The sequence below is a fragment of the Chionomys nivalis genome, chromosome 6, assembly GCF_950005125.1.
Source record: "Chionomys nivalis chromosome 6, mChiNiv1.1, whole genome shotgun sequence".
NCBI classification, from domain to species: Eukaryota; Metazoa; Chordata; class Mammalia; order Rodentia; family Cricetidae; genus Chionomys; species Chionomys nivalis.
Window position 1 is genome coordinate 38,189,853 of NC_080091.1, and position 26,509 is coordinate 38,216,361.

The window sequence follows — 26,509 nt, forward strand, 5'->3', positions numbered from 1 at the left end:
AAATATCTAATTTTCAAAAAAATTTAGAAGCCGGTCGGTGGAGGCACTGCCTTTAATCCCAGCCCTCTGGAGTTATAGATAGGTAGATCTCTGTGAGTTAGTTCAAGGCCAACCTGGTCTACAGAGTGAATTCCAGGACAGGCTCCAAAGCTACGGAGAAAGGCTGTCTTGGGGAAAAATTTAGAGACAAACAGAACCAAGCAAAATTAGCTAAAAAGAAAAAAAAATCGAATCAAAAGTGAAAGGTGGGTCAGGAATGGTGGTATGCTCCTACAGTCCCAGCAGGCAAGAGACAGGATCTGGGTGAGTTCCAGGTCAGCCTGGTCTACATAATGAGTTTCAGGTCATCCAAAACTACACACAAATGAGACACTGTCTCATAAAAAGAAAATGAAAGACACCCCCCCCAAAAAAAAAACCCCAGCCCAACTAAATAATAAGGCAAAAGGCTCCCTTTGTCTCATCCTGCTGATAGGAGGCTAAGCACTTTCCTTTACAGGTTTGTGTTCAACTTCTGGGTCCAAGGAACCCTCCAGGCTTAAGTTTCCTGAGTGGTTGGCATTACAGGAAACAAGAACCTTGCTTTAGGATTGATTCTTTTATTTTTTTTTTCCAAGAATATACTTTTTAGCCTGGTGTGTGGTACTCAAGTGCTTGCCTTGAACACACAGGACTCTAGGTTCCATCCTTGGCACCTGAAACAGAATGTTTCCGTACTTGTCTAACTACGCCTAAGTAAACTTCTAACAAGCAGCACGGAGGCATCACTACAGGGCGCAGTTGTCTGTCCGTCCATCTAACAAACCCGGAACAGTCTTCCAGGCAGACTACATGTGCACATTTCAGCGGCTGTAATTATATTTTACAGGATACAGGTGCCTTTTTATTTATCTCTTCCCTTCTAATGAGTGTTAACATAATTTCCAATTTTTTTTAGTGTTACAGCTATTGTAAGTAACGATTCTCTCTGGAGTTCCTCATTCAATCCACGCATGAGCCGTGGCTCATCGAATGCCACCCTCTCTCCTCAGGATGTCCGGCAAACAAAGGATTCCTCAAACTCTTTTTTGTTGTTGTTGTTGTTAATATTGTTTTTCCCCCGAGAGGTTGAAAATTGGGCTCTCGACAACCTAGGAAGCCCAGGTCACTGGAGACCGAAAGTATCTGCAGACACTTAGCTGGGCGCCGGGTCTGGGTCTTTGGCGGCCCGCACGCTCCGCACCGGCAGATCCGGCGAGCGCAGATCCGGCGGGGTGGGGCCGAGCTGCGCGCGACCCTCGGCGCGCTCCGGGAGTCCAGCCCGAGCGACCGCTCTGGTCACCACGGCCGCGGGCTCTATGACTCCGCACAGGCTGTCGGAACGGGGCGGAGTCGGCGGGGAAGGCGGAGACTGTCGGGCACCATGAGTCTCGGCGCGGAGCTCTCGCGGAACCCCGTCGCGAGAAGCAGCAAGTCCCGCGCTTGCGCACTGCGGCGGTGGCCTGTGGCGCGGTCGGCGAGTGAAGGGGTCTAGGTGGTGTGAAGGCCAGCGCCGCCTCGACCTGTGGTCACCATGAGCGGGACCTTAGCGAAGATCGCGGAGATCGAAGCCGAGGTAAAGGGCGCGCTGGGCGCCTCCCTTCCCAGGCGGTGCCGCTGCTCCTATGTACCGTCGACGGCGTCGCCCCAGTGCCTGCCACCAACTCCCTCCCGCTCCCTCAGCCCAAGCTTGCACCGCCTTGGCTCCTTGCCCCCTCCCTGAGCGCCTGTGGTCCTTGCCCCTCAGCTAACATTAGGAGCTCCCTCTTCCACCTCCTGGCCCCACACCTAGTCCTTGGCAGGTACCCTATCCGGTATTCAGCGTATGTCTTGCTATTTCTGTTTTTCTTGCTTTTACACCGATCTCTTCCAGACTCCGTGACGTGATCACGTAAAGTCTTGCCTTGTGATTCCTTGTCTACCCGCCCCTCTAATCCCGATGATCCCCCCCCTTTTGCACGTCATGGATGGTGGCGGTAAAAAAAAAAAAAAATCTAAAGTAAATCGATTCTACCTGGATAATTTGTGATGCCTGAGAAGTTCAGGGCTTTTTGATTTGTTTTGTTTTTGAGATAGGGTTTCTCTGTTTAGCTTTGGAGCTTTACCTGGAGCACTCTTTGAAGACCAGGCTGGCCTCGAACTCACAGAGATCTCCTGCTTCTGCCTCCTGAATTTTGGGATTAAAGTCTTCTTCTGCCTCCAGAGTTCTGGGGTTAAAGGCGTGCACCACCACCACCCAACGAAGTTCGGGGCTTTTTAAAGTTGGTAAAATGGTGATCCTGTTTTTGACCGGGTCCAATAGAAACGAATCCTGTAGGTGGGTGTTCCATCTGTGGATAGGAATTGGAGTGACGTGGTGCTATCACATGGGCTCTCATTTTTTTCTAGTTGAACCTGGGTTTTCGCCTCCCCTCTTTTTTTGGAGACAAGATCTCTCTACATAAGCCCTGGATGTTATGCAAATGGGACTGGCCTTGAACAAGAGATAGAGAGAGAGGGAGACACACAGAGAGAGACACACAGAGAGACAGAGAAAGAGACACTTCTGCCTCCAGACTGCTGGCATTAGTCAGTCTTGGATTTTTCTTTTTTAAAAAATATTTAGGCAGTGCTTAGGAGGCAGAAGTAGAGGCAGGTGAAACTGTAAATTCAATGCCAACCTGGTTTACATAGGGAGTTCCAGGACCCTCAGGACTACATAGAGAGACTATCCAAAAATCCACAAATAAATGAAATGAAATGGGCACTCTGACATTAGTAGGACCTCGAAAAATAAAAGATCATGCTCTCAGCGTTTGGGAAGATTCGGGATACTTTTTTCTGAAGTGCTGCAGGTTTATGGCTGTGATTCTTCCCTTATTAGATGGCTCGGACTCAAAAGAACAAGGCTACAGCACATCACCTTGGGCTGCTTAAGGCTCGCCTTGCCAAGCTTCGAAGAGAGCTCATCACTCCGAAAGGTGGCGGTGGTGGTGGGCCAGGAGAAGGTTTGTGATTCCGTATATTGTTTGTGTGTGTGTAGTTTCTATTAAACTAATATGTCAGAGGTGTGTGTATATGCATGAATGTATGTATTCATATGCCTGTGAATTATTTATGTTTCTTTTGAGATAGAGTCTCATTGTATGGCTCTTGGCCGTCTTGGCTGGAACTCACTATGTAGACAAGGCTGGCCTCAAACTCACAGAGATCCACCTGCCTCTACCTCCCAAGTGCTGGAATTAAAAACATGCACCAGTACACCTGGTTTCTGTGAATGCTTTTTGTTTTTGTGTTCTCTGTAACAGCTCTGACTTTCCTGGAACGCCACTCTGTAGACCAGGTTGGCCTAGAACTCACAGAGATCTGCCGGGCTCTACCTCCCAGGTGCTGGAATTAAAGGCCACCACCATGTCTGGCTACTTTATTTTTACTTATTTGCCTTTTTTTTTTTTTTTTCCAATTGAGGTAGATCTTACTGATTCTGGAACTCACCAGTTCAGCTAGACTATTTGTCAAGTTCTGAAGAGCTGCCTGTAAGCCAGCAATGGGTTACAGGTGTGTGTAGCTGTTGCTAGGTGTCACAGGTGTGTGAAGCTGTTGTTAGGAGTCAGGTGTGTGTAGCTGTTGCTAGGCTTTTTTACATGGGTGCTGAGAATCCACAGTCAGGTCCTCATGCTTGTGTGTCAAGCACACTGACTTCTAAATCATCTCCTTAGCCCCATTATTTTTAAACATTTAAAATTTATTTTGTGTATTTAATACTTTTAGCAGGGCAGTTTGTGGTGCAAGCCTTTAATCCCAGGCAGAGGTTGGTGGATCTCTGTGAGTTCAAGACCAGCTTGGTCTACAACACAAGTTCTAGGGCAGCCAGGGCTACACAGAGAAACCCTGTCTCAAACAACAACAACAAAAACCCAAATTATTAAAGTCTATTTCTGATTTTCTAAGCTTGACATATTTTGTTAGTATTGGGGATCAAACCCAGTACCTCATACATGCTAGGCAGATGTTTTATTACTGTTCCCAGCTCTGAAGCCTAAAGTTTTGTTTATTTATATATTATTGCGGTACTGAGATTTGATCCTAGGGGCCTTGTGCATGTTGGGCAGGTCTTCTACCGCTGAACTACGTGTCAAGTCCTTAAGCCTTAAATCCTGAATTATATATTTTTTTATTTTAGTTATCTGGTTTCAAAGACAACTGAATATAATGCAAGTAAACAGTAGTTTTATTTATATCTCATGCCCCCAAAAATAGATTTATTGAAATGGATACATCTGCTGCTTTAGTGAGGTTGAAGTAAGAAGTTGGTGCAAAGAGGCTGGACTATGAAAGCAGAAATAGTAAATTGGAGAAAGCTGTGATTAGGACTCAAAGGAATGCGGTATATTTTGCATTCTTGCTAGAAAGACCCACCAACAGCTCTGAATTTAGTTGCAGCTATTGTTAAAATACAAGGAAGGCCTTAGTTGGTTCAGTGCTTGCTGTGCAGGTGTGAGGACCTGAGTTCAGATCCCAGTCCCATGGAAAATGGTCTTCTACTCCCAGTGCTAGAAAGGTAGAGGTAGGGTTCCTGGGGTTTTCTGGCCAACAGTCTAGCTGAAGGTGAGTTCCAGGTCTTTACAGGTAAAGTAGAAATTGATCCAGGATCTCTGTGAGTTCAAGACCAGCCTGGTCTACAAGAGCTAGTTCCAGGACAGGCTCCAAAACCACAGAGAAACCCTGTCTAGAAAAACAAAAACAAACAAACAAAAAAAAAGAATTTGATCCAGGATGACATCTGATGTCAGCCTCTGGCTTACACATCACAGGCTTAAGAACACAGGCATAGACACACAAAATCCCAAAAGCTGGTAACACAGTACTTGGTACTAGAGGCAGGAGGATTGCAAGTTCTAGTGTAACCTAGACTACTTAAGTATATCCTTATCAAAAACATGATTACACTATTCTCAGATATAAGATAAAATCCAAACCAGAGTTAAACGTAGAGCTCCAAGTCCACACCCAGGTGTTTTTTGTGTTTTTGTTTTGTTTGAGACAGGGTCTCTATGTAGGCCAAGTTGGAATTGACCTTTCAGAGTGCCACCTTGCTTCAGCCTCTGAATTGCTGGGATTAACACTATGTAACACTATGCCTGTCTTTATTTATTTTGATATTTTAAATTTTTGTTTGTTTTTGTTTTTTTCTAAACAGGGTTTCTCTGTTAGCCTTGACTGTCCTGGAACTCACTCTATAGACCATACAGGCCTCGTTCACAGGGATCTGCCTACTCTGCCTCCTGAGTTCAGGGATTAAATGCATGCACCACCACTACCCAGATGATACTTTAAATTTATGTATGTGCTTGGCGTAGTGGTGCACACCTTTGGTCCCAGGACTTGGAAGGAGAGGCAGATAGATCTCTGTGACTTCCAGAATAGCAAGATATGTATAGTAAGATCCTATCTCAAAAAAACAAAACAAAAAGTGTGTGTCTGTGTCTGTCTGTCTGTCTGTCTGTCTGTCTGTGTAGTTACTTGTATGTATGTGCACCGGTGCTTTCAGAGGCCATAAGAAAGAATCAAATCTCTTGGAACTGCACTTAAAGCTGCTTGATGTGCGTGTTAAGAACCAAGCCTGGGTTTTTATAAGAGCAGCAAAGAGCCATCTCTAACTCCTATGTTATTTTGTTGGGTGAGTGGTTGGGTGTTTTGCCTGAATGTTTATATATAGCTATGTACTCTGTGTGTGAAGTGTCCCTGGAGGCCAGAAGAGCAAGCATATCAGATCCATTGGATCCTCTGGGACTGGAGTTACAGATCATTGAGGGCTGCCTTGTGAGTGCTGAGGATTGAGTCTGGGCCTCTGCAAGAGCAGTTAGTGCTCCAGCAACAGCATATTGTGGTTTTGAGAGATGACCTTAGATATTCCAGCCTGGCCTCCAAACTTGGGATCCTTCTGCTTTTTACCTCCCAACCATTGGGATTACAGGTATACATCACCATACCTGGCTAACCTTCATTATTTAAATATTATATCAAAAATAATTTAATAATTATTATAATTTAATTATAACATAAATTATAATAATTATAATTTAATAAAGGAATACCTTGTTTTAATTAAGTACTGTATTAAATTGAATTGTAAATTTTATGCTTGAGTTCTGTTTCAGAAGTAAGCCTCAGAAAGTTAGAGAAACACTAACAAAAATGTGTAAGGACTTAGGTGGGTGGTAATGCATCCAAGGATAACTGCTGTCTTCTGATGTTTGTTAATGTTTCAGGTTTTGATGTGGCTAAGACAGGTGATGCTCGAATTGGGTTTGTGGGTTTCCCATCTGTGGGGAAGTCAACCCTGCTAAGCAATCTAGCAGGAGTGTACTCTGAAGTGGCAGCGTATGAATTCACTACTTTGACCACTGTGCCTGGTGTCATCAGATATAAAGGTGCCAAGATCCAGGTGAGTAAGATTCGTGGCCCAAGAAAGGAAAGAAATCCATTTTTTTCATGCATTTCAGGAGCTCTTTATTAGTGATCCACAGTGTGTCAGGTGTATTTCCTAGGCCTCTTGGTTTTTCAAGACAGGGTTTCTCTATGTAGCTTTGGAACCTGTCCTGGAACTCACTTTTTAGACCAGGCTGGCCTTGAACTCAGAGATCCACCTGCCTCTTGAGTGCTGGGATTAAAGGTGTTTGCCATCGCTGCCCAACTGGCCCCTCATCTCTTAACAGTTGCTACATTAAATGGTTTAACAATAGTGTAATACAATGAAGAAGGGCCTATGAAGATACATTAAAAAACGGGACTACTTTTAAAATCTGATAATGGGGGAAGAACTTCTGAGACAAAGTACAAAGTGACTTTTGGAAGTATATTTTTAAGATTTTATGTGTATGGGTATTTTGCCTATGTGCATATATGTATATATGTGCACCATGTGCATGACTGGTGCATAAATCCCCTGGAACAGACAGTCCTGAGCTGCCATGTGGATGCTAGGAATTGTATTCAGGTCCCGTAGAGGAGCACCCAGTGTTCTTAACCACTGAACTATTTCTGCAGCCCCAGAAGTGAGTCTTTTGAGAAAAGATCTTATATAGTCAAGGCTGGCTTGAACTCCAGGTTTGTCCTTGTTTTAGCCTGTGAGGTGCTAGAATTATAAGTGTTTGACACAACACCTGGTTGGCGGGATGTCTTGAAGTTAGCGTATGTTTTTCTATTTTTGTGATAAAACACCATGACCAAAAGGCAAGTTGGGGAGGAAAGACTTTATTTGGCTTGCACTTCCATATCACTGTTCATCTTCGAAAGAAGTCAGGACAGGAACTCACACAGGGCAGGATCCTGGAGGCAGGAGCTGATACAGAGGTCATGGAGGGGTGCTGCCTACTGTTTTGCTCTCCTTGGCTTTCTCAGCCTGTTTTCTTACAGAAGCTAGGACCACCAGCCCAGGGATGGAACCACCTACAGTGGGCTGGGCTCTCCCTATTGATTACTAAAGAAGAGAATGTCCTATGGGCTTACTAATAGCCTGATTTTCTCAGTTCAGATGCCCTCCTTTCAGATAACTCTATCACACGCCTTTAATCCCAGCACTCTGGAGGCAGAGGCAAACAAATCTTCTGTGAGTTCAAGGCCAGCCTGACCTACATACTGAGTTCCAGGACAGCCAGGACTAGGTAGAAAGACTCTGTCTCCAAAGAAAAAGAATTAAAAACAGACAAACCAATAAAAAACAATGGTACTGGTACATCTTATAGTGATTAGCTATCAGGTATCTTAAAGGTAGGTTGAGATTGAATTTATATAGGGTCTTTGTATATGCTAAGGAAGCTGACCTTTATCTGTATAAGACTTGAACATTACTCTAAAGGCACCTGAGTTTCTGTAGCCTTGGCTATCCTGGATCTTGCTCTGTAAACCAGGCTGACCTTGAACAAGAGTTCCTTAGAGATCCTTTAGCCTCTGCGTGCTCCTCCCCAGTGCTGAGGTTAAAGGTGTGCACTGCCACCACCTGGCTTTAATTTTCTTTTTTCAGTTTAATGTAAAAAAATAATGGGTTTTGTTCTTGAATCATCATAGGTGCATGCAATTATGCTTTGTTCTCCTCTGTCCCCTCCCCTGCTCCTTTCCTTTCCTCCTTAGTTAATCCTGATTCCTGCTTTTATTTACTTTGTGGATTCTGTTGCCTTCTGTTTCCTACCCCTTCCCCTCGTCTCACAGTCTCCTTTCTAGTTTTGTGACTCCCCTCCTATATAACACATACATACACACAATTTTAAATCTAAACTCTATATGAGAGAAAACATGAGGTATTTGTTTTGATCTCTTAATATTTTCCAGTTGCATCCATTTTCCTGCCAGTGTCCTAATTTCATGACTGCATAATACCCTGTTTTGCATAATATATTTCACATTTTTACATGTTTATCTGTGATGAACAGACACATAGGCTGCTGCTTTGGTTAATTGTGAATGAATAGTACAGCATATATTTATATATTTTAGTAATAAAGGATTTATTAATCGATAGAAATAGTTGATAGATTCATTGGATGACTTAAAGAAATATTAGAAGTGCTGAAGACTTACTCATCACTTGCTAGCTACTTTATTATTTATTTACTTATATATTTATTTTTGAGACAGGGAGTCTCTGTATAGCTCTGGCTGTTAAACTCACTTTGTAGACCAGGTTGGCCTACAGTTAAGGATTTGCCTGGCTCTACTGGGATTAAAGCATGTGCCATCACGCCTAGCTTTACTTGTTAATTTATACTAAGTGGTCGTGAACTTTTTGTTTTAACTTGTGTTTTTTTACTACAAGTTTTCATATAGCCAGATTGATCTCACATTCAGTTTGTAGCTACTGATGACCTTGTATAACTCCTGATCCTCCTGCCTCTACCTCTGAAGTGCTGTGGTCATAGGCCTGTGCCACTGTACCTGACTCTGATTTTCAATAAAGTATATAGTGTGTATATCTGAAGCTTTTTTTTTCCTGTGACAATATTTCTCTGTGTAGCCCTGATTGTCTTGAAATACATTCTATACCAAGCAGGCTGTGGACTCAGGAGATCTGTCTCTCTCTGACTCCCATATGCTGGGATTAAAGGCATGTGCCTACACTGCCCAGATTTTTTTTTGTTTTGTTTTTATGTCCTTGGGAATTGAACTGAGGACTTCGTTCATGCTGACTGTCTCACCCTAATTTGAGAGTTTCTCTCTTTCTCTCTCTCTCTCTCTCTCTCTCTCTCTCTCTCTCTCTCTCTCTCTCTCTCTCACACACACACACACACACACACACACACACGAAACTGCCACTACAATCAGCATAGTGACTGTATGTAGTCAGCCCTTTGTATTTATAGGTTCTACATTCAAGGATTCGACCATGGATTGAGTATATCTAGGAAAGAAATTGGTGTATATATTGTTTATATAGTATTTACTTTGTGTTAGTATTAAATGTAACCTATCGATTGTTTTTTTTTTTTTTTTTTTTTTTTGGTTTTTTGAGACAGGGTTTCTCTGTGGTTTTGGAGCCTGTCCTGGAACTAGCTCTTGTAGACCAGGCTGGTCTCGAACTCACAAAGATCCGCCTGCCTCTGCCTCCCAAGTGCTGGGATTAAAGGCGTGCGCCACCACCGCCCGGCTAACCTATCGATTGTTTACTGGTATGTGGAAGGATACATATAGGTTATATACAACTATCATATTTTGTTGTTGTTTTTCTCTTTTTGTTGTTGTTGTTCAAGACAGTTTTTATTGTGTAGCCCTGGCTATCCTGGAACATACTTTATAGACTAGACTGGCCTTGAACTCAAGAGATCTTGCCTGCCTCTGCCTTCCACTCTGCCAAAGATTTAATTTGTGTGTGTGTGTGTGTTTTATTTTTTTGAGACAGGGTTTCTCTGTGTAGCTTTGGAGGCTGTCCTGGAACTAGCTCTGTAGACCAGGCTGGCCTGAACTCATAGAGATCCCACCTGCCCTTGCCTCCAAAGTGCTGGGCTTAAAGGCATACGCCACCACCGCCCAGCATTATTTATGTGTTTTGTCTGCACACCAGAAGACATCATTGGATTCCATGAGACTAAAGTTATATAGTTGGTTGTGAGAAGCCATCTAAGCGCTGGAACTTGAACTCAGGAACTCTGGAAGAGCAGCCAGTGCTCTTTACCACTGAACCATCTCTCCAGCCTGTCATATTTTTATATAAAGGATTAGAGCACCTCTTGATCTTTGTATCCACAGATATATGGGTGCGTATGTGTTTTGGGAGGCTGATTTTGGCACCAGTCTTCTACACATATTGAAGGACATCTGTCATGTGACTTTTCAGAGTTTTCTTATGCCCCTTCTTTTTTGCCTCTTCCATTAGTGAGTGATCACTAGTCAGTTTTTTCCACTGCAAATTAGTTTACATAGTTAGAATTTTATGTAACTGAGAAAGTGTGTAAGGGCTACTGAGATGGTTAAGGCGCTTGCTACCAAGGCTGATGTCTTGCATTTGATCCCTAGGACCCACATAGTAGAAGGAGAGAATTGACTCTTGCAAGTTGTTCTCTAACCCTTATAGCGTTTTTTTCTCCCTCTTTTTTAAAGATTTGTTTTTTTGTTTGTTTATTATAGTGTTCTGTCTGCATGTATCCCTGCAGGCCAGAAGAGGGCACCAGATCTCATTACAGATGTTGTGAGACATCATGTGTTTGCTGGGAATTGAACTCAGGACCTGGAAGAGCAGCCAGTGCTCTTGACTTCTGAGACATCTCTCCAGACCTTTCCTATTTTATATTAATTTTTTATTTTAAAAATAATTTTAAAGTTAAAAAGTATTACACACAATTCTCTTATATTGCTGATTTGCTTCCCTTAATCTTAAATTTTTTTTTTTTTTTGTCTTGGCCAGGTTTCTCTGTAGACCAGGCTGGCCTGGAACTCAGAGATCTGCCTGCCTCTGTGTCCTGAGTGCTGGGATTCCAGGCGTGCACCACCACTACCAGGCTGGAAGTGAGTCTTTTTGAGAAAGGGTCTTATTAGTTTTGCAGGAATACTGCAGAAATTATGTTGTGTCTTCGTCCTTATCATGGGGCTTACAATGTTAGTGATGTTAACATTATGTGTATGTATATACTGCTCTGTGTTTATATGTGTGTGCACTTACTTGTGTGTGCATGTAGAGATCAGAGATTGATATCAGAATGTCTTCCTTTATTGCTTTCTGCTTTAACTTTTTGAGACGGTTTCTCACTGAACCTGGATCTGGTTGTTCTTGCTAGACGAGCCCTTGTCTATTGAGCCCTGGGAATTTCCACCCCCACCGACCTGATGTTATATGTGCATACCTCTTTGCCTTGTTTTCATGTGGATTCTGGGGATCTGAATGCAGGTTCTCTTGCTTTTTTTTTTTTTAAATCAAAGAGATCTGTAGCCAATCAAACCCCCATCACTATTTTTTGTTTTCAGACATATTCCTTCTATGCAGATCAACCTGGCTTTGTTTATTATTATTATTATTATTATTATTATTATTATTATTATTATTATTATTATTTATACAATATTCTGTCTGTGTGTATGCCTGCAGGCCAGAAGAGGGCACCAGGCCTCATTACAGATGGTTGTGAGCCACCATGTGGTTGCTGGGAATTGAACTCAGGACCTTTGGAAGAACAGGCAGTGCTCTTAACCTCTGAGCCATCTCTCCAGCCCCTCAACCTGATTTTGAGCTTAAGATTCTGTCTTTGCATCTGTAGTGGGAGCTCTAACTGGTTTGATGTTAATTTATGTGAGTTCATTAAGATGGTGTTTGCAGCTGGTCAGTGGTGGCTCACACTTTTAATCCTAGCACTCAGGCAGAGGTAGGTAGATCTCTGTGAGTTCCAGGCCAGTCTGGTCTACAGAGTGAGTTCCAGGACTGTAGGGGAATGTGTTACAGTTGTAGTGTTGCAGAGATATCCTGACTTACAGGGAAGCCAGGTTATACTTAGAGCCCCAATATGACAGCTCTGGAGGGGTAGAGCCCCAGTAGGACGACAGCTCTGGAGGCTGGAGCTTTAATATGTCCTATTACGGCTCAGCCCTGGAGGGAAGGTGTCTTGACTATTGGGAAGCCAGGCTACCTGAATATAGGGTGCAGTGGGGGATGGTCTCCCTGCAGGATATTGGGATCCTGCTCTTCTGCAGAGCCAGTACAGCTGACCTCTGCTCTGTTCACTTAAGGGAGTGTCCTAGCAGAGCTATCTGCTTTTTCTCCAGCCAAAGATGTTTCTTCTTTGCTAACACTCTGCTAAAGGGGAAGCCCCTGAAGAACTGTAGCAATCTCCTCCTGCTCTGTTGAAAAGTTGTTACTTTTTTCTGATCGGCCTTGCTCAGCCCCCTTAAGGAGCGTCCTAGCAAGGTTCTTCTGCTCTGCTCCGCCTTGCTCAGGCCCTCTAGGGAAGCTTCTCAACAAGGTTTTTCAGCTCAGTCCCATAAGAATGGTTCTTCTAGTCTGTCTAGCGAATGAAGGTCATCCGAGACTGTTCTGGGAAAGAGATTTATTTGGGAAGGAGTCCAGGAGAGTGGTGGCCCCTAACTGAAGGGGGCAGAGCAGCTTATATAGGGCTTCTTAGGGGGCGGAGTTTTCCCAGAGAGAAGAGGGATTGGTTAGTTTTAACCTGCTCAGGGATTGCTTAGCTTAGTTGGTCAGGGCAGAGATGGCCCTGACTTTATGGCCAAACTGTGTTTCTTTCACCGGTCCTTTTTAGCTTTTGACTCCAATCTTAGGACCAGGGCATACATATTTCTTTCAGTGGCTCTGATTCTGGGGACAGTGTGTTTGACACTAGTTTCAGAGTCAGGGCATGTGTCTTTAGTCCTGGGTTCAGAGTCAGGGTGCTCAGTGATTGGTTGGTTTCCTGCTCTAGTTGTCTCTTTTACCATACAAGAACAGCAAGGGACCCTGTCTGAAACAACCATAAGGAAAAAGGGCAAGTGATAGATGGTGTTTGCAGAGCTTCTGAACAGAGATGTTTTCTTTACAAATCTAGTTACTAGTTCAGGGAAGATACTCTGCGAAAAATCCACATTCCAATTCTGATTCTCATGCTTTCATTCTATTATTAAAATTATTTAATTGTTTTTTTCATGTGGTTTCCTGCTTGTGTGCCTACGTACCACTTGCATGTCTGTTGCCTGAAGAATCATAAGGGGTTGTTGGGGTCCCTGGAAGTGGAGTTACAGATGGTTTCGAGCCACCATGGGGGTGCTGGAAAATGAACCTGTGTCCTCTGCAAGAGCAAGTTCTCGGTGCTGGAGAGATGGCTCAGAGGTTAAGAGTATTGGCTGCTCATCAGAGGTCCTGAGTTCAATTCCCAGCAACCACATGGTGGCTCACAAGCATCTGTAATGAGATCTGGTGCCCTCTTCTGGCATGTGGGCATACATGGAGGCAAAATGTTGCATACATAATAAATAAATAAATCTTTAAAAAAAAAAGCAAGTTCTCTAACTGCCTAACCATCTCTGTATTGTTACAATGTTTGTATATCCTGTGAATCAAGCGCATTCCTTAAACTTTTGTCTACTCATTGTGGCGTCTGTTTTTGCAACAATTGTTGCTGTTATATCACTTTGCCTAATGGTGACATTCAGTTCTTTCCATTACATTTGTTAATTGGATTTCTGTATGAAAGAGCTGCCCTTCTTTTATTCAATAATTTATGACAATGTGGGATTGTGGATATTTTATTTTATGTGTTATAATTCAGTACTATTAGCTGGTAAATGGTGGTGCATGCCTTAAATCCTAACACTTTGGGAGGCAGAGGAGGCAGATCTCTGAGTTTGAGGCCAACCTGGTCTACAGAGTGATTTCCAGGATAGTCAGGGCTACACAGAGAAACCCTGTCTTAACCCACACCCAAAATACAGTACTATTATTACTTAAGTTTTACCAGCTTTGACCATTAGAAAATTCCTTTTGTTGTCTCCTTATGTTTTTTACATAAGCCCTCTCCTTGTTTCCTTTTTCTATGGGGATGTGGTTTTCTAGGTAGGGTAAGCTGGCCACAAGCCTGCTTTGCCTTTGCCTCTTGTGTGCTGGGATTGTAGTGCAATTTGTTGAAAATCACAAGAAAAGGTGCAAAAGGATGTCATGGTCAAGATGATGTAATGCATGCTTGCTTACTCTTTTTTTTTTTTTGAAGATTTATTTATTTATTATGTATACAGTATTCTCAGTATTTGTCTGCATGTATGCCTGCAGGCCAGAAGAGGGCGCCAGATATCATTACAGGTGGCTATGAGCCACCATGTGGTTGCTGGGAATTGAACTCAGGACCTCTGGAAGAGCAGTCAGTGCTCTTAACCTCTGAGCCATCTCTCCAGCCCTGCTTACTCTTATTTCACCTAGTCATGTAGTACTGTCCAGTTGTTTATTTTATGTAGTTTGCATGTATATGCATGGTGTGATGTGTGTGTATATACGCTTGTTTGTGGGCATGTGTGTATGGAGGACAGGTATCTTCGCCATTCATTCTCCCCCTTATATATCAAGGCGGGTCTTTTACTCGAACTCAGAGCTTCCCATTCAGCTAATCAGCTTGCAGTGGGAAGTAGCCTGTAGCTGACCTTTAGTATATGCTAAGGGAAATAGCATTCCCGCAGTCACTTACTAGTGAGGAAGATTGGATTTGATAAAATGGGTGTTTTGATACTTGCAGTTCCAGAACTTAGAAAGTGGGTGGAGGTATGGAAGGTCCAGAAGTTCAAGGTCATCTCAGGTACTTACTGATTTCAGGAACAACTGGGATTCCATAATACTCTGGGATCTCAAATATTGGGGGGGGGGGGGTATGTCTGTGACCACCAAGCCTAGGAAAGTAAGGATTCGAATGAAGCAAAAAGGAAATCTGGCCTGTGGTGGTGCACACCTTTAACCCCAGCACTTGGGATGCAGAGACAGGGAGTTAGAGGCCAGCCTGGTCTACAGTGTGTGTAGCCAGTGCTACACAGAGAAACCCTGTTTTGGTAAAAGAAGAAGAAATTGCAGTTCAACACTTAAGAGCTGGTGTTCAAACTTTTTTTTAATTTAAAGATTTATTATATATTTTATGTATGTGGATGTTTTGTCTGCATGTACTTTTGCACATCAGAAGGGGGCATTGGTTCCTCTGAGACTACAGATATAGACGGTTATGAGCTGCCACCATGTGGGTGATAGGAATTGAACTCACAACCTCTGAAAAAGCAGCCAGTGCTTATAACCACTGAGCCCCTGGTTCAAACATCTAGAGTTTCACACTGAGTGATTTATATTAAGCATAATTAAACAGTACCGTTTGGAAAAACGTTTTCTGATGTAACGTAGTTCCTTGTGCACACGGAGGCATATTACATCAAAAGTCTTCCCAATGTACGCGCGGCACTTCACTCATAAGATGGATTCTGGAGGTAGGCTGCCTGTATTATCTTAAGGGCGGGGAAGATCTGCTGTGATCTGGTCATCTGGGCTATCAGCCACCTCTGGTCCTACCTGTGGGAGTTTGGGATGACCAGGCCCTACAGATAGTGCAAAGATCCCCAGGCTCCTAGCCGCCTCTTTCCCCAGCCTTCTGGGCAGAAAACATCTTTTCCTTTAGAAAGACAGCCCTGTGTGTTTAACATTCCTGGTATCCCTAGTGATATCTGTGAGCACAAGGATCTCTGTGCTCCCAGCACAATTAAAGGTTGGATTTGGGTCTCATAAATTTTGGAGACCAGAGAAATAGAGGTGTCCAAAAGAGGATACTTGTCAGTATGATTGATCCATTCAGATTTATAACCAGTTCCTTTTCCCTGTTCTTAATCTTGCAGCTATTGGATCTCCCAGGTATTATTGAAGGTGCCAAGGATGGGAAAGGCAGAGGTCGTCAAGTCATTGCAGGTGAGTGGTCTGGCGCTGCCGTTTGCAGATACTCCAGGTAGCTTCTTTGGAGAGCAATGGTCTAGTTATTCACCCCTGTAAGTTCTGGACGTTTCAGATGTCATCTTTATTGGTTTTTTTCCAGTGTGGGTTTTTTTTTGTTCAGTAGAAATCTTTAATTTTGATAGATTCTAATTTGCCTTTAAAACCTTTTTAGGGGGGCTGGAGAGATGGCTCAGCGTTTAAGAGCACTGACTGCTCTTCCAGAGGTTTTGAGTTCAATTCCCAGCAACCACATGTTAGCTCACCACCACCTATAATGAGATCTGGTGCCCTCTTCTGGCCTACAGGCATGATACTGTATAAATAAATAAATAAACCTTAAAAAAAGAGAAGGCAAAACCTTTTTAGGTTTATTTTATATGTATTGTTCATAAGTAGTGCTTAGCCTGCATTGTATGTGTGTTCCCCACATGTCTGCCATGTCCCTGGGGAGGCTGGGGAGGTGGTTGTATCCTCTTGAACTGAAGTATATAAGTGCCTGCCACCATGCCTAGCCCGGTTTTGTTTCTTGCTGATTTGTTTTTGTTTTTTTTTGTGCATGAATTCTGGGATCAAACTCAGGTCCTGATACAAGCACTTCACCTACTGAACTATCCCCCCAGCCTTGAAGATATTTTATAAATCCATACCTCCTTAGTTTTGTTCATTTTTATTTTTGTGTGTGCTTTGTCTGTGTGTGTAGCTCAGTGACCATGGAGGTCTGAAGAGAGCACATTGGATCCCTTGGAACTGGGATTATGGATGATTCTGAATGCCAGGAACCAAATCTAGGTCCTTGGCAAGAGCAGCGTGTATTCTCAACCATTGAGTCATCTCTCTGGCCCAAACTTAGATTTATGATGCGTTTGGTGCTGTAACAGATTATGTCACGTTAGAAGAAGGGAATATTGATTTTGATTTGCTGTTTCAGAGATGTCAGTCCAGCATGTCAGGGAGGACCAAACAGAGCTTACATTGGTCAGAAGAGAGGTGGAAGGAGGTAAAGAGGATGAGGGGTGTAAATGACCAGTGAGTACACAGAAAGATTCAGTACTGGTTAGGAACACCACTGCCTGCGGGAAGGGTGTGTGACGTACTCTGCTAGTGGGAATATAAACTGATGTGCAACAGTTTCACTGGTGTCTATCTAGGAAAAATGAAAACATAACAACAGAAAGACTTGGACGTGACCATTCTCCCCTCCCCACCCCAGGGTCTCTCAGCGGAACAGCTCTAAGTGCGCCAGAATTTGCTTTGTAAAGCAGGTTGGCCTTGAACTCACAGAGATCTGCTTGCCTCTGCCTCCCAAATATATGACTGTTTATAGCAGACTCAAATTATGCTTTCAAATTGAAAATGATATATATATATATATATATATATATATATATATATATATTCCTCCATAGGTGACTAGCAGGTAATAGTTTACTACTCAGTTATAAGAGACAAGTTTACTGATAACAAGCACAATGTGCTTGAATATTAAGAAGTGCTAGAAGAAAAGATTTAAGGAGAAAAGAGGACATTTTTATTTTACTCTATTTATGTGGAATTTTAAAAAGTAAAACTTCCTATGATGCTAGAAAGTGCTTGGCAAGGAAGTTGTCTAAAACTGGTGTAACTTTCCAGGGTGATTTGAATGTTCTGTATGTTTTGACTGACTTATTTTTGACAGGGTCTCCCATAGTCTAGTTGTCCTGATCTTCATGCTGGGATTGCAAGTGTCCACCACCACACCTGTCTTGACTATCTTGACACTGTATCTTGACAAGTGTGCTGATATCATTAAATCATCTGCTAAACAGACTCAGTCTGTTTTTGTAAAGTGTAGTTTGATAAGGCAGATTAAATGTATGTTACTTGGGGACTGGAGAGATGATTCAGTGGTTACGAGCACTGACTGGCCTAACAGAGGATCCAAGTTTGATTCTGAACACCCACATGGTAACTTACAACCCTCTGTCTCCAATTTCAGGGGATCTTCTGGCCTTTGTGGGATATTCGGGCAAACACTCAACACCAAATCAAAACCAAACCAAATACATGACTGTGCTCATGTAATACAGATAATGTAGTCTGGATTTTATTTTAGAGTGTGGATTTTAAGGTTTTTTATTTTAAATGAGTTTGTATTTTAAAAACATTTCTAAGTTTCTTGGTAGTTTATCCCTCAGCTGATATCTTTAGTGTGACTGTCTTACTTATGTTAAAGACAGGCCACTTTTCGGGGGATGGTTTGACAACTTTAAGTCATGCACTACAAATTGATAGCTAGTATAAATCTTTGGTAACTTTCACATTTTATCTGTATATAAGAGCAAGAAAAAAAATCTCAATCTGGGGTTAGATAGAAAACACCTCAATTTGAGTTTTTGGGTTGGTAAAGGCTGTATGCATTCAACTTAGGGTGTCATTTTTACCCCCAGTGGCCCGAACATGTAATTTGATCTTGATTGTTCTGGATGTCCTAAAACCCTTGGGACATAAGAAGATAATTGAAAATGAGTTGGAAGGCTTTGGAATTCGCTTGAACAGCAAGCCCCCAAACATTGGCTTTAAGAAGAAAGACAAGGGAGGCATTAATCTCACAGCCACTGTAAGTGGGGAAGATGACATGGGTAGAGTACCGACTGGAGGGTTGGTGTGAAAGGGGATTCAAATGTGCAGAAATTGATAACTTGAAACTGTTCTCCTCTTTTTCTGTTCTCATTGAGATAATTCAGTGACCTTGTATTAAAAGATAAAAACAAGGTCTAGACAGGAGTCATCCTCAGACTGACTTTTTCAAGCATTTGGAACAATATTCCCATGAAGTAGCTCCCAGGGCCCTGTGCTTTCGTTTATCGTTGACTTACACAGCCCTGACCAGAGACCAAGCATTAGGTTACGCTCTGGAAGTGGCACGAGGAAGGCATGGAATAGTCTAGAACCCTCATTTTTGGGTAAATGAACAATTAATGAGAAAGATGCAGTGTGTTAGATTGATAAAGCAGGGAAAGGTGAGGAAGCTGTGTGTTCCCCACCTCCCCCGACTGTGTTTCATGTATCTCAGGGTGGCCTCAAATTTACAATGTAGCTGGGAATAATCTTGAACTTCTTATACTCCTGCTTCTGCCTCCTGAGAGCTGGGAGGACAGATGTTTCCCAGCATGCTTGGTTTCTGGGGTTTCTTGGGATTGAATCCAGGGCTTTGTGCATCCTAGGTAAGCATTCTACCGCTTAATTACAGCCCCAGACTCTAGGGCTACTTTTCTCCTTCCCCCCAAACAGGGTTTCTCTGTGTAACAACCCTGGCTGTCCTGGAACTCACTCTGTAGACCAGGCTGGTCTAGAACTTAAGATCTGCCTGCCTCTGCCTCCTGAGTGCTGGATTAAAGACTTAAGCTACTATGACCCACAGGGTTACCTTTCTAAGTTGACAGGAACACTGGCTGAGGTGACATGAGAGTGGCAGCCAGTGAATATCTTGGGGAGGATGTGTGTTGGAGAGGAGAGCCAAGTGTAAGTTCCTGAGATTGAAACATGAAAGCAGCAGAATGAACAAGCTAGAAATGAGCTCCTTGCATAATATTATTTTGACCCGTGGAATTACCTTGACTACCTTTTGTTTTGTTTTTGGTTTCTCTGAAGTCTTTTTTTTTTTTCATTTTTGTTTCAAGTGTTTTGCCTGCATATGTGCATATCATATATGTGTGGTGCCTAAGATGCTTTTGTTGTTTTTATTCTTTACTCTTTTGGAGGGGGGCACCACCCAGCCCCAAATAATCACACACGGAGACTTAAGAATAACTTGTGAATGTCCGCCCTTAGCTTAGCTTGTTTCTAGCCAGCTTTTCTTAAATTATCTCATCTACTTTTTGCCTCTGGGCTTTTATTGTTCTCTGTTTACTATTCTCTGTTTTACTGTTCTCTGTTTTACTGTTCTGAACATCTTTTCTTTCTTTCTTATTCCATGTCTATTTGTGTAACTGGGTGGCTGGCCCCTGAAGTCCTCTCCCTTCTCGTGCTCCTCTGATCTGTCCTTTCAGAGCAGATTTCTCCTTCTATTTATTCTCTCTGCTTGCCAGCCCTCCTGTCCTTTCTCCTGCCTTACTATTGCTCTTTATTAGGGCAATCAGGTGTTTTAGATAAGCAACGTAATACAGCTTCACAGTGTTAAACAAATGCAACATTTAAAAAAGGCAACACATCATTAAACAAATGTTCCACAGCATAGACGGATGTAACACATCTTACACTAATATTCCACAGCACTGAAGACTGAGAGAGGGCATCAAATACCTGAAATTACAGACAGTTGTGAGCTGCTCTGTGGGAGCTGGGGGCTGAAACTGGGGCTTCCATAAGAGCAGCAAATGCTCTTAACTACTGGGCCATCTCTCTAGCCCCATGTTTAAATTTTATGATTTTTAGTGTTTTGAGACAAGGTCTTTTATATACCAGGCTGGCCTTATATAAAACTTTTGATCCTCCCTCCACTTCTTAAATGTTAGAGTAGCAGGCACATGCTCTACAGCAGACTCTAGCTTTTGTGTTGAATTGGTTTAAGAGGTTATTCCAGTACTCCTGTGAAGAGCTGATGGCGTGGAGTGTGCTGTCATCTTCCTGTCATCTTAGCAGTTTGGAAGTTGAGACACAGCAGTTGTGAGTTTCAGATCAGAGTGGGCCACATACCAAAACCCTGTCTCAAAAACAAAAGGCTTTTCCCAGCTTCATGGCTCACCTTTAATGCCAGCACCCAGGAGGCAGAGGAAGGCAGATCTCTTAAGTTCTAGGACAGTCAAAGCTTCACAGAGAAACCCTGTCTTGAAAAACAAAAAACAAAGAGAGGGTTTCTTTTTTCATCATTTTATGCATATGGCTGCCTTGCCTGCCTGATATATTATGCCCTGCTGTGTGCCTGGTGCTTAGAGGCCAGAGGAGGGTTCTTTGGGCAGCATCACACTACGAAGCTGTAGCTGCCCTGGAAGTCTCTGTGGAGACCACATTGACCTCGAACTCAGAGAGTCCTGCCTTTTGCTGCCTGTCGATTCTGTCCTTAAAGGACAAGCTAAGCAATAACTTCTTTAAAAAAATAAAAAGGAGGGGAGGGTCAGGTAGGAGTGGTGAGGTGGGGTGGGGTGGGCAATACACACCGTGTGTTTTGTGGCGGTTGAAGGTCGGAGGAGAGGCTGCAGAAGTCTGTTCTCTCAGCCATGTGGGTCCTCAGAATGGCAGCAGGCCCCTTTACCTACTGAGCATCTTACTGACCCTGAAAACAGCATTTTATTTTTTAAAATTATGTGTATCGTGGACAGTGGTGGCGCACAGCGCACACCTTTAATCCCAGCATGTGGGAGGTTGAGGCAGGCACTTCTCTGTGAGTTCGAGACTACCTTGGTAAGAAAGAAAAGAAAACGGTTTAAGACAAAGTGGGAGAAGGAAAACTGGAGAAAATCAGACTGTCGGAGATCCAGTAAAGACAGTCTTTCTGACAGAATGCGAGCGAGCAGCTTTATCCGTTGCTGCTGTTTTGGTCAGTGAATTTTAAGGTCTTAGAATTTCCTCAGAGTTCAGATTAAAATAGGTTTAAGCTCTCTTTTCTGAAAAATCTTCCTGTTTATTTTGCCGTGATACCTGACCTTGAGAGTTCTTTGAATTAGTGTGCTATAACTTGTTCATAGCTATCTGGTGGCTTGACGGACAAAGGTGATTGCTAGATTGATATTGAGTTAGGACTTTACCTTAATATCCTGTTCTAATTATCTTCTTAAAGATGGTGTCATCAATGATTGTAACATAAGACTTGAGTGTATGAATTATGGGGACTGGGCTGTGTGCAGGACACGGCACATTTTACACCTGCCTGAGTTTAGGAAGCTTTTTAGTTCTACTGTAAGTTAGTTACTCTCGTCAGGGCAATGTAGTGAGTTTACATTTTGGCTAGAAGTTTTCAGGCACAGGGCTGGGATGTAGCTCAGTAGGTAGGATGCTTGCCTAGCATGCACAAAGCCTTGTTTAGTTCACAGTACCACATTGACAGAGCCTGGTATTGCATGTCTGTGATCCAAGCACTTGGGAGTTAGTTATACTTAGGAGTATCAAGATCATCCTTTGTTTGAAAGCAGTCAAAAAGAGAAAAGTACAGAGAGATTGGATATGATGGTACCTGACTTTAATTCCAGCACCCACACAGAGACAGGTTGATCTCTTTGAGTTCCAGGACAATAGGCAGAGCTACATAGTAAGACCCCGTCTCCCGATAAAGAAGAGTACATGATCCCCCATCCTCCCTGATTGGTCTTTTTTTTTTTCTCTCCATTCAGTGCCCTCAGAGTGAACTAGATGCTGAAACAGTGAAGAGCATTCTGGCTGAATACAAAATTCACAATGCTGATGTGACATTGCGGAGTGATGCCACAGCGGATGACCTCATTGATGTGGTAGAAGGAAACAGGTACTTGGTGTGTTGTGGCTGGGTTGAAGTTAGAAGGAGATGGTGGTTAGGTAGGAATTGAGTGGCACATGCGGGTTGAAGTTCATTTCTGACTTCTTCCTTGCTCTGCTGTTTGATTAATGATGGTGTTGTTCCCTGCTCGGGTTATTTGCTGGGACCTGTGCTGCTTAAGCTCTTCTGTCAGCAGTAGTTGAAGAGAGGGAGCCGGTCAGGTCAGTCCACTCTCTCCAGTTACGATTACCTGAGCCATCATATAGGCCACCTTGCACAGATCAGAGCACCAAAATGTGTCTCTTCCATGCATCCTAACTGTATGTGGCTGAAAACTTGTTCTATGAAACACTGCTACTGTAAGCACTTGAGTAATTTAAACCACTTTGTTGAAGTTATTCCTACCATTAACACAGAATCTTCTTATTTTTTTATTTGAAGAATTTAAGTCAAATGGAAACAAATGAATGCAGTTGGACAGTTTACGAGTGAATCACCTGAATCTGGGAAGCTTCAGCTTGCGTGACTACTAGTGATCTTAACTGTCGCACTGATTGGACACTAGGACTATAATAGTGCTATATGCTCTACTTAAAGCCAGATGGCGGTGGTCACGCCTTTTATCCCAGCACTTGGGAGGCAGAGACAGGTGGATCTCAGTTTGAGGCCAGCCTGGTCTACAGAGTTCCAAGATAGGCTCCAAAAAGCTACACAGAGAATCCCTGTCTCAAAAAAAAAAAAAAGTTTAGCCGGGTGGTGGTGGCGCACGCCTTTAATCCCAGCACTTGGGAGGCAGAGGCAGGCGGATCTCTGTGAGTTCGAGACCAGCCTGGTCTACAAGAGCTAGTTCCAGGACAGGCTCCAAAACCACAGAGAAACCCTGTCTCGAAAAACCAAAAAAAAAAAAAAAAAGTTTAGTGTTTAAAAACTGTCCTGAGCTGGACATATGATTCAGTCTCTCCTACCATGCACAAAGTCCAGCACTGGCTGTAAAGAACATAGAAATTACAGATATATATGCTGAGCATGGGTGGTGGCAACACACCTTTAGTTTCAGCAGAGACAGGTGGATCTCTAAGGCACACAGAGAAACCCTGTGTCAAAGAAAAAAATAAAAACAAAAAGAAGAAAGAAAGGGAGGGAGGAAGGAGGGAAGGAAGGAATCATGGGTTTATCTTTGGGTGGAGGGGTTGAGACAGTAGCTCACTGTCTGTCCTGGAACTCTGAGTCGATCATCAAGCTTCCCCCTAACTTTTGGTGATGCCCCTTCCTCTGCCTTCCAGTGCTAGAATGGCAGGCATGTGCCACTATGCTTTGTCTTCTTTAGAAACAAAGAAAAAAATTAATTCCAGGGACTGGCATTGTGTTTGAAACTGGGGCCTGAGTTTTTTGTTATTTTACAATCTATAATTCAGTTTTTGAACTTTTATGTGTATGTGTCTGCACCAGTGTGCAAGTGCCCGAGCAGGCCAGAAGAGGGTGTCCACCCACTGGACTACAGGAAGTAGTGAGCTATGCAGTGTGGGTGCTGGGAACCACTGAGTCCTCTGGGAGAGCCAGGGCTCCTGTCTGCTCAGCATCATGCATACTGTGGGTTTATATTTGTAGTGGTGTGTGTGTCTGTGTGTGTCTGGGGGGGTGGTATTCTTGAGTGTGTGTCATGGTCCCTACTTGGAGGTCGGAGGACACTTTGTGAAGTTTGTTCTCTCCTTGCACCTTAGTGAGTTCTAGGATCATCCTGGGTTCAGGTTTGCTGGAAGGTGCTTTGCCTGCTACTTCCTGTAAATGAACGGTGCTGATGGCTTTTGAGGGCCTCTGACAGGGCCTCAGGTGGGGGAGTACTAAGTATTCAGGCTGTTTTATCTGCAGCTCCAAGTTAATAACTTTTCTTCTTCTTCTCCTCTGTAGAGTTTATATCCCCTGTATCTATGTATTGAATAAGATTGATCAGATCTCCATTGAGGAATTGGATATTATCTATAAGGTGCCTCACTGTGTACCCATTTCTGCCCATCACCGCTGGAATTTTGATGATCTGTTGGAGAAGATCTGGGACTATCTGAAACTAGTGAGAATGTGAGTCCCAATGGTGGTGTCGGGCTCCTTAACAGAATGTGTCTGTTTCAGAGGTAGAAGCAGCCTGCTGCCTCTTGAGGAGATTGGAGGTCACCTGGCCTGCTGGCAGAGGTGGTAGAGGGTCGTGTATATTCAACACATGGCAGCCTGTCTTTCCTCTGTTGCAGTTACACCAAGCCCAAAGGCCAGCTGCCAGATTACACCTCCCCGGTGGTGCTGCCATACTCCAGGACCACGGTGGAAGATTTCTGCATGAAGATTCACAAAAATCTTATCAAAGAATTTAAATAGTAAGTATCATGACATGTGGTACTTCCTTGTGAGTTACTGGTTTCACTAATAGTAGTAGTAATTCTTAGAGGAGGATTACAGAAACCAGGTAACAAAGATGCCGCTGAAGGGATTTCTTGAAGGAATTCCCTACCCCCTTTTTTTAAAAATAATTTGTATGTACTATGTATTCCTGGCTGGCCTCTGCTTCCTGACAACTGGGATTATAGGCTTGTGCCAACATGACCGCCTTCCCTCTTGATGTTTATTTTTATTTCATGTGTATGTGTATATGCCTTAGTATGTATGTGTACCACATTGTGCAGAGCCTAGAAGGCATTATCAGATCACTTGGAATTCCAAGGAATCAAGCTTGGGTTCTCTGAAAGAGCAGCATATACTTATAACCTCTGAGCCAGCCCCCTCTCAGTGTCTCCTTAAAGCCAAGCCTACCTAACTGGAGCAAGAGAGTTCCAGAAGCCTCTTTAGCTAAGGAGTGTTTGCTGGGACTCAGTTTCCTGCCTGGCCCTCCCTCACTCACCTTCCATTTGGCAGATATTGATTTTAGGACATGGCCAGTGGCTTAGTGGATAAGAATGCATGCATTGAAAGCAAGAAGACCTGGGTTCAAATCCCTTGCTCTCACATAAAAACTGTTTGGCCCCAGTTGCCTGTAAGCCCAGCATTATTGGTTAGAAACAGGGTGCTGGAAGCTTCCCTGGGTCTTCTGGAGTGCACTTAACTGCTCAGCCATCTCTTTGTTTGTTTCGATTTTTGTTTTGTTTTGTTTTTTTAAATATTATTTATTATGTATACAATATTCTGTCTGTATGACTGAAGGCCAGAAGAGGGCGCCAGACCTCTTTACAGATGGTTGTGAGCCACCATGTGGTTGCTGGGAATTGAACTCAGGACCTTTGGAAGAGCAGGCAATGCTCTTAACCACTGAGCCATCTCTCCAGCCCTTTTGTTTTGTTTTTCAAGACAGGGTTTCTCTGTGTAGTCCTAGCTGTCCTAGAACTCACTCTGTAGACCAGGCTGGGCTTGAACGCACTCAGATCTGCCTGCCAAGTACTAGGATTAAAGGTGTGCGCCACCACTCTTGATTCAGGATTCAGCCCCCCCACTGTTTTGCCTTTCTTCAATTGACTATGGAATGAGAGCAGTTCTGAAAGCATTGTCTTGGTGTATGAAGTCCCAGTGCACGACACTGCTGTGGAAGTAGCTTTGAGTGTCCCAGTTTGGAAGAAGGCTTTTGTCTCTTGTAGGTAGGTCTGTGTCTTAAGAGCTAGGATGCTCAATCTGATAAGACTGGAACCTAGGCAACTAGAGCTAAAGCTGGTTGTTACTGCCACTGACTGCCTTCATTCCTTTTGCTACAGTGCTTTGGTCTGGGGTCTCTCTGTGAAGCATAATCCTCAGAAAGTGGGTAAAGACCATACATTGGAAGATGAGGACGTCATTCAGATTGTGAAGAAGTGAACCTGCCTTCCCCTTCTGCTGGCCAGCCACAGCAATGTTCCTTAGCACCAAGTACCCTTCTCAACCTTCTGTATTTGGCAGCCATTGAATTGGGGTACAGGAATGGAGATGAAGACTCCAAAGTAGAACATCATTTGTTTTTGTTGGGGGCAGGGGTAGGGTCCCATTTATTTCAGTCTGGCCTTGAACTCTGTAGCTGAGTCTCACCTAGAGTTCTTTATCCATCAGTTTCCATCTCCCAAGTGCTGGGCTTGCCAGTGTGTACCAGCATCTGAGCAACATTGCCTTTCTTACCTTGGTGTCACGTCTTGAACTGTATAAAAACCCTGGTGGGCCCA

General features: G+C 43.3%; 1 protein-coding gene across 1 annotated transcript; it reads left to right on the forward strand.

The window, feature by feature from the left end:
* The first annotated feature begins 1,420 nt into the window (after positions 1-1,420).
* Drg1 (developmentally regulated GTP binding protein 1) lies at positions 1,421-26,509 on the forward strand. The gene is made up of 9 exons (XM_057772639.1): positions 1,421-1,594; positions 2,882-3,005; positions 6,270-6,445; positions 15,823-15,892; positions 18,343-18,512; positions 22,222-22,352; positions 24,252-24,419; positions 24,587-24,709; positions 26,072-26,509. Exons 1-9 carry the CDS (start codon positions 1,553-1,555, stop codon positions 26,169-26,171), a joined length of 1,104 nt encoding a protein of 367 aa, XP_057628622.1. The 5' UTR covers positions 1,421-1,552; the 3' UTR covers positions 26,172-26,509.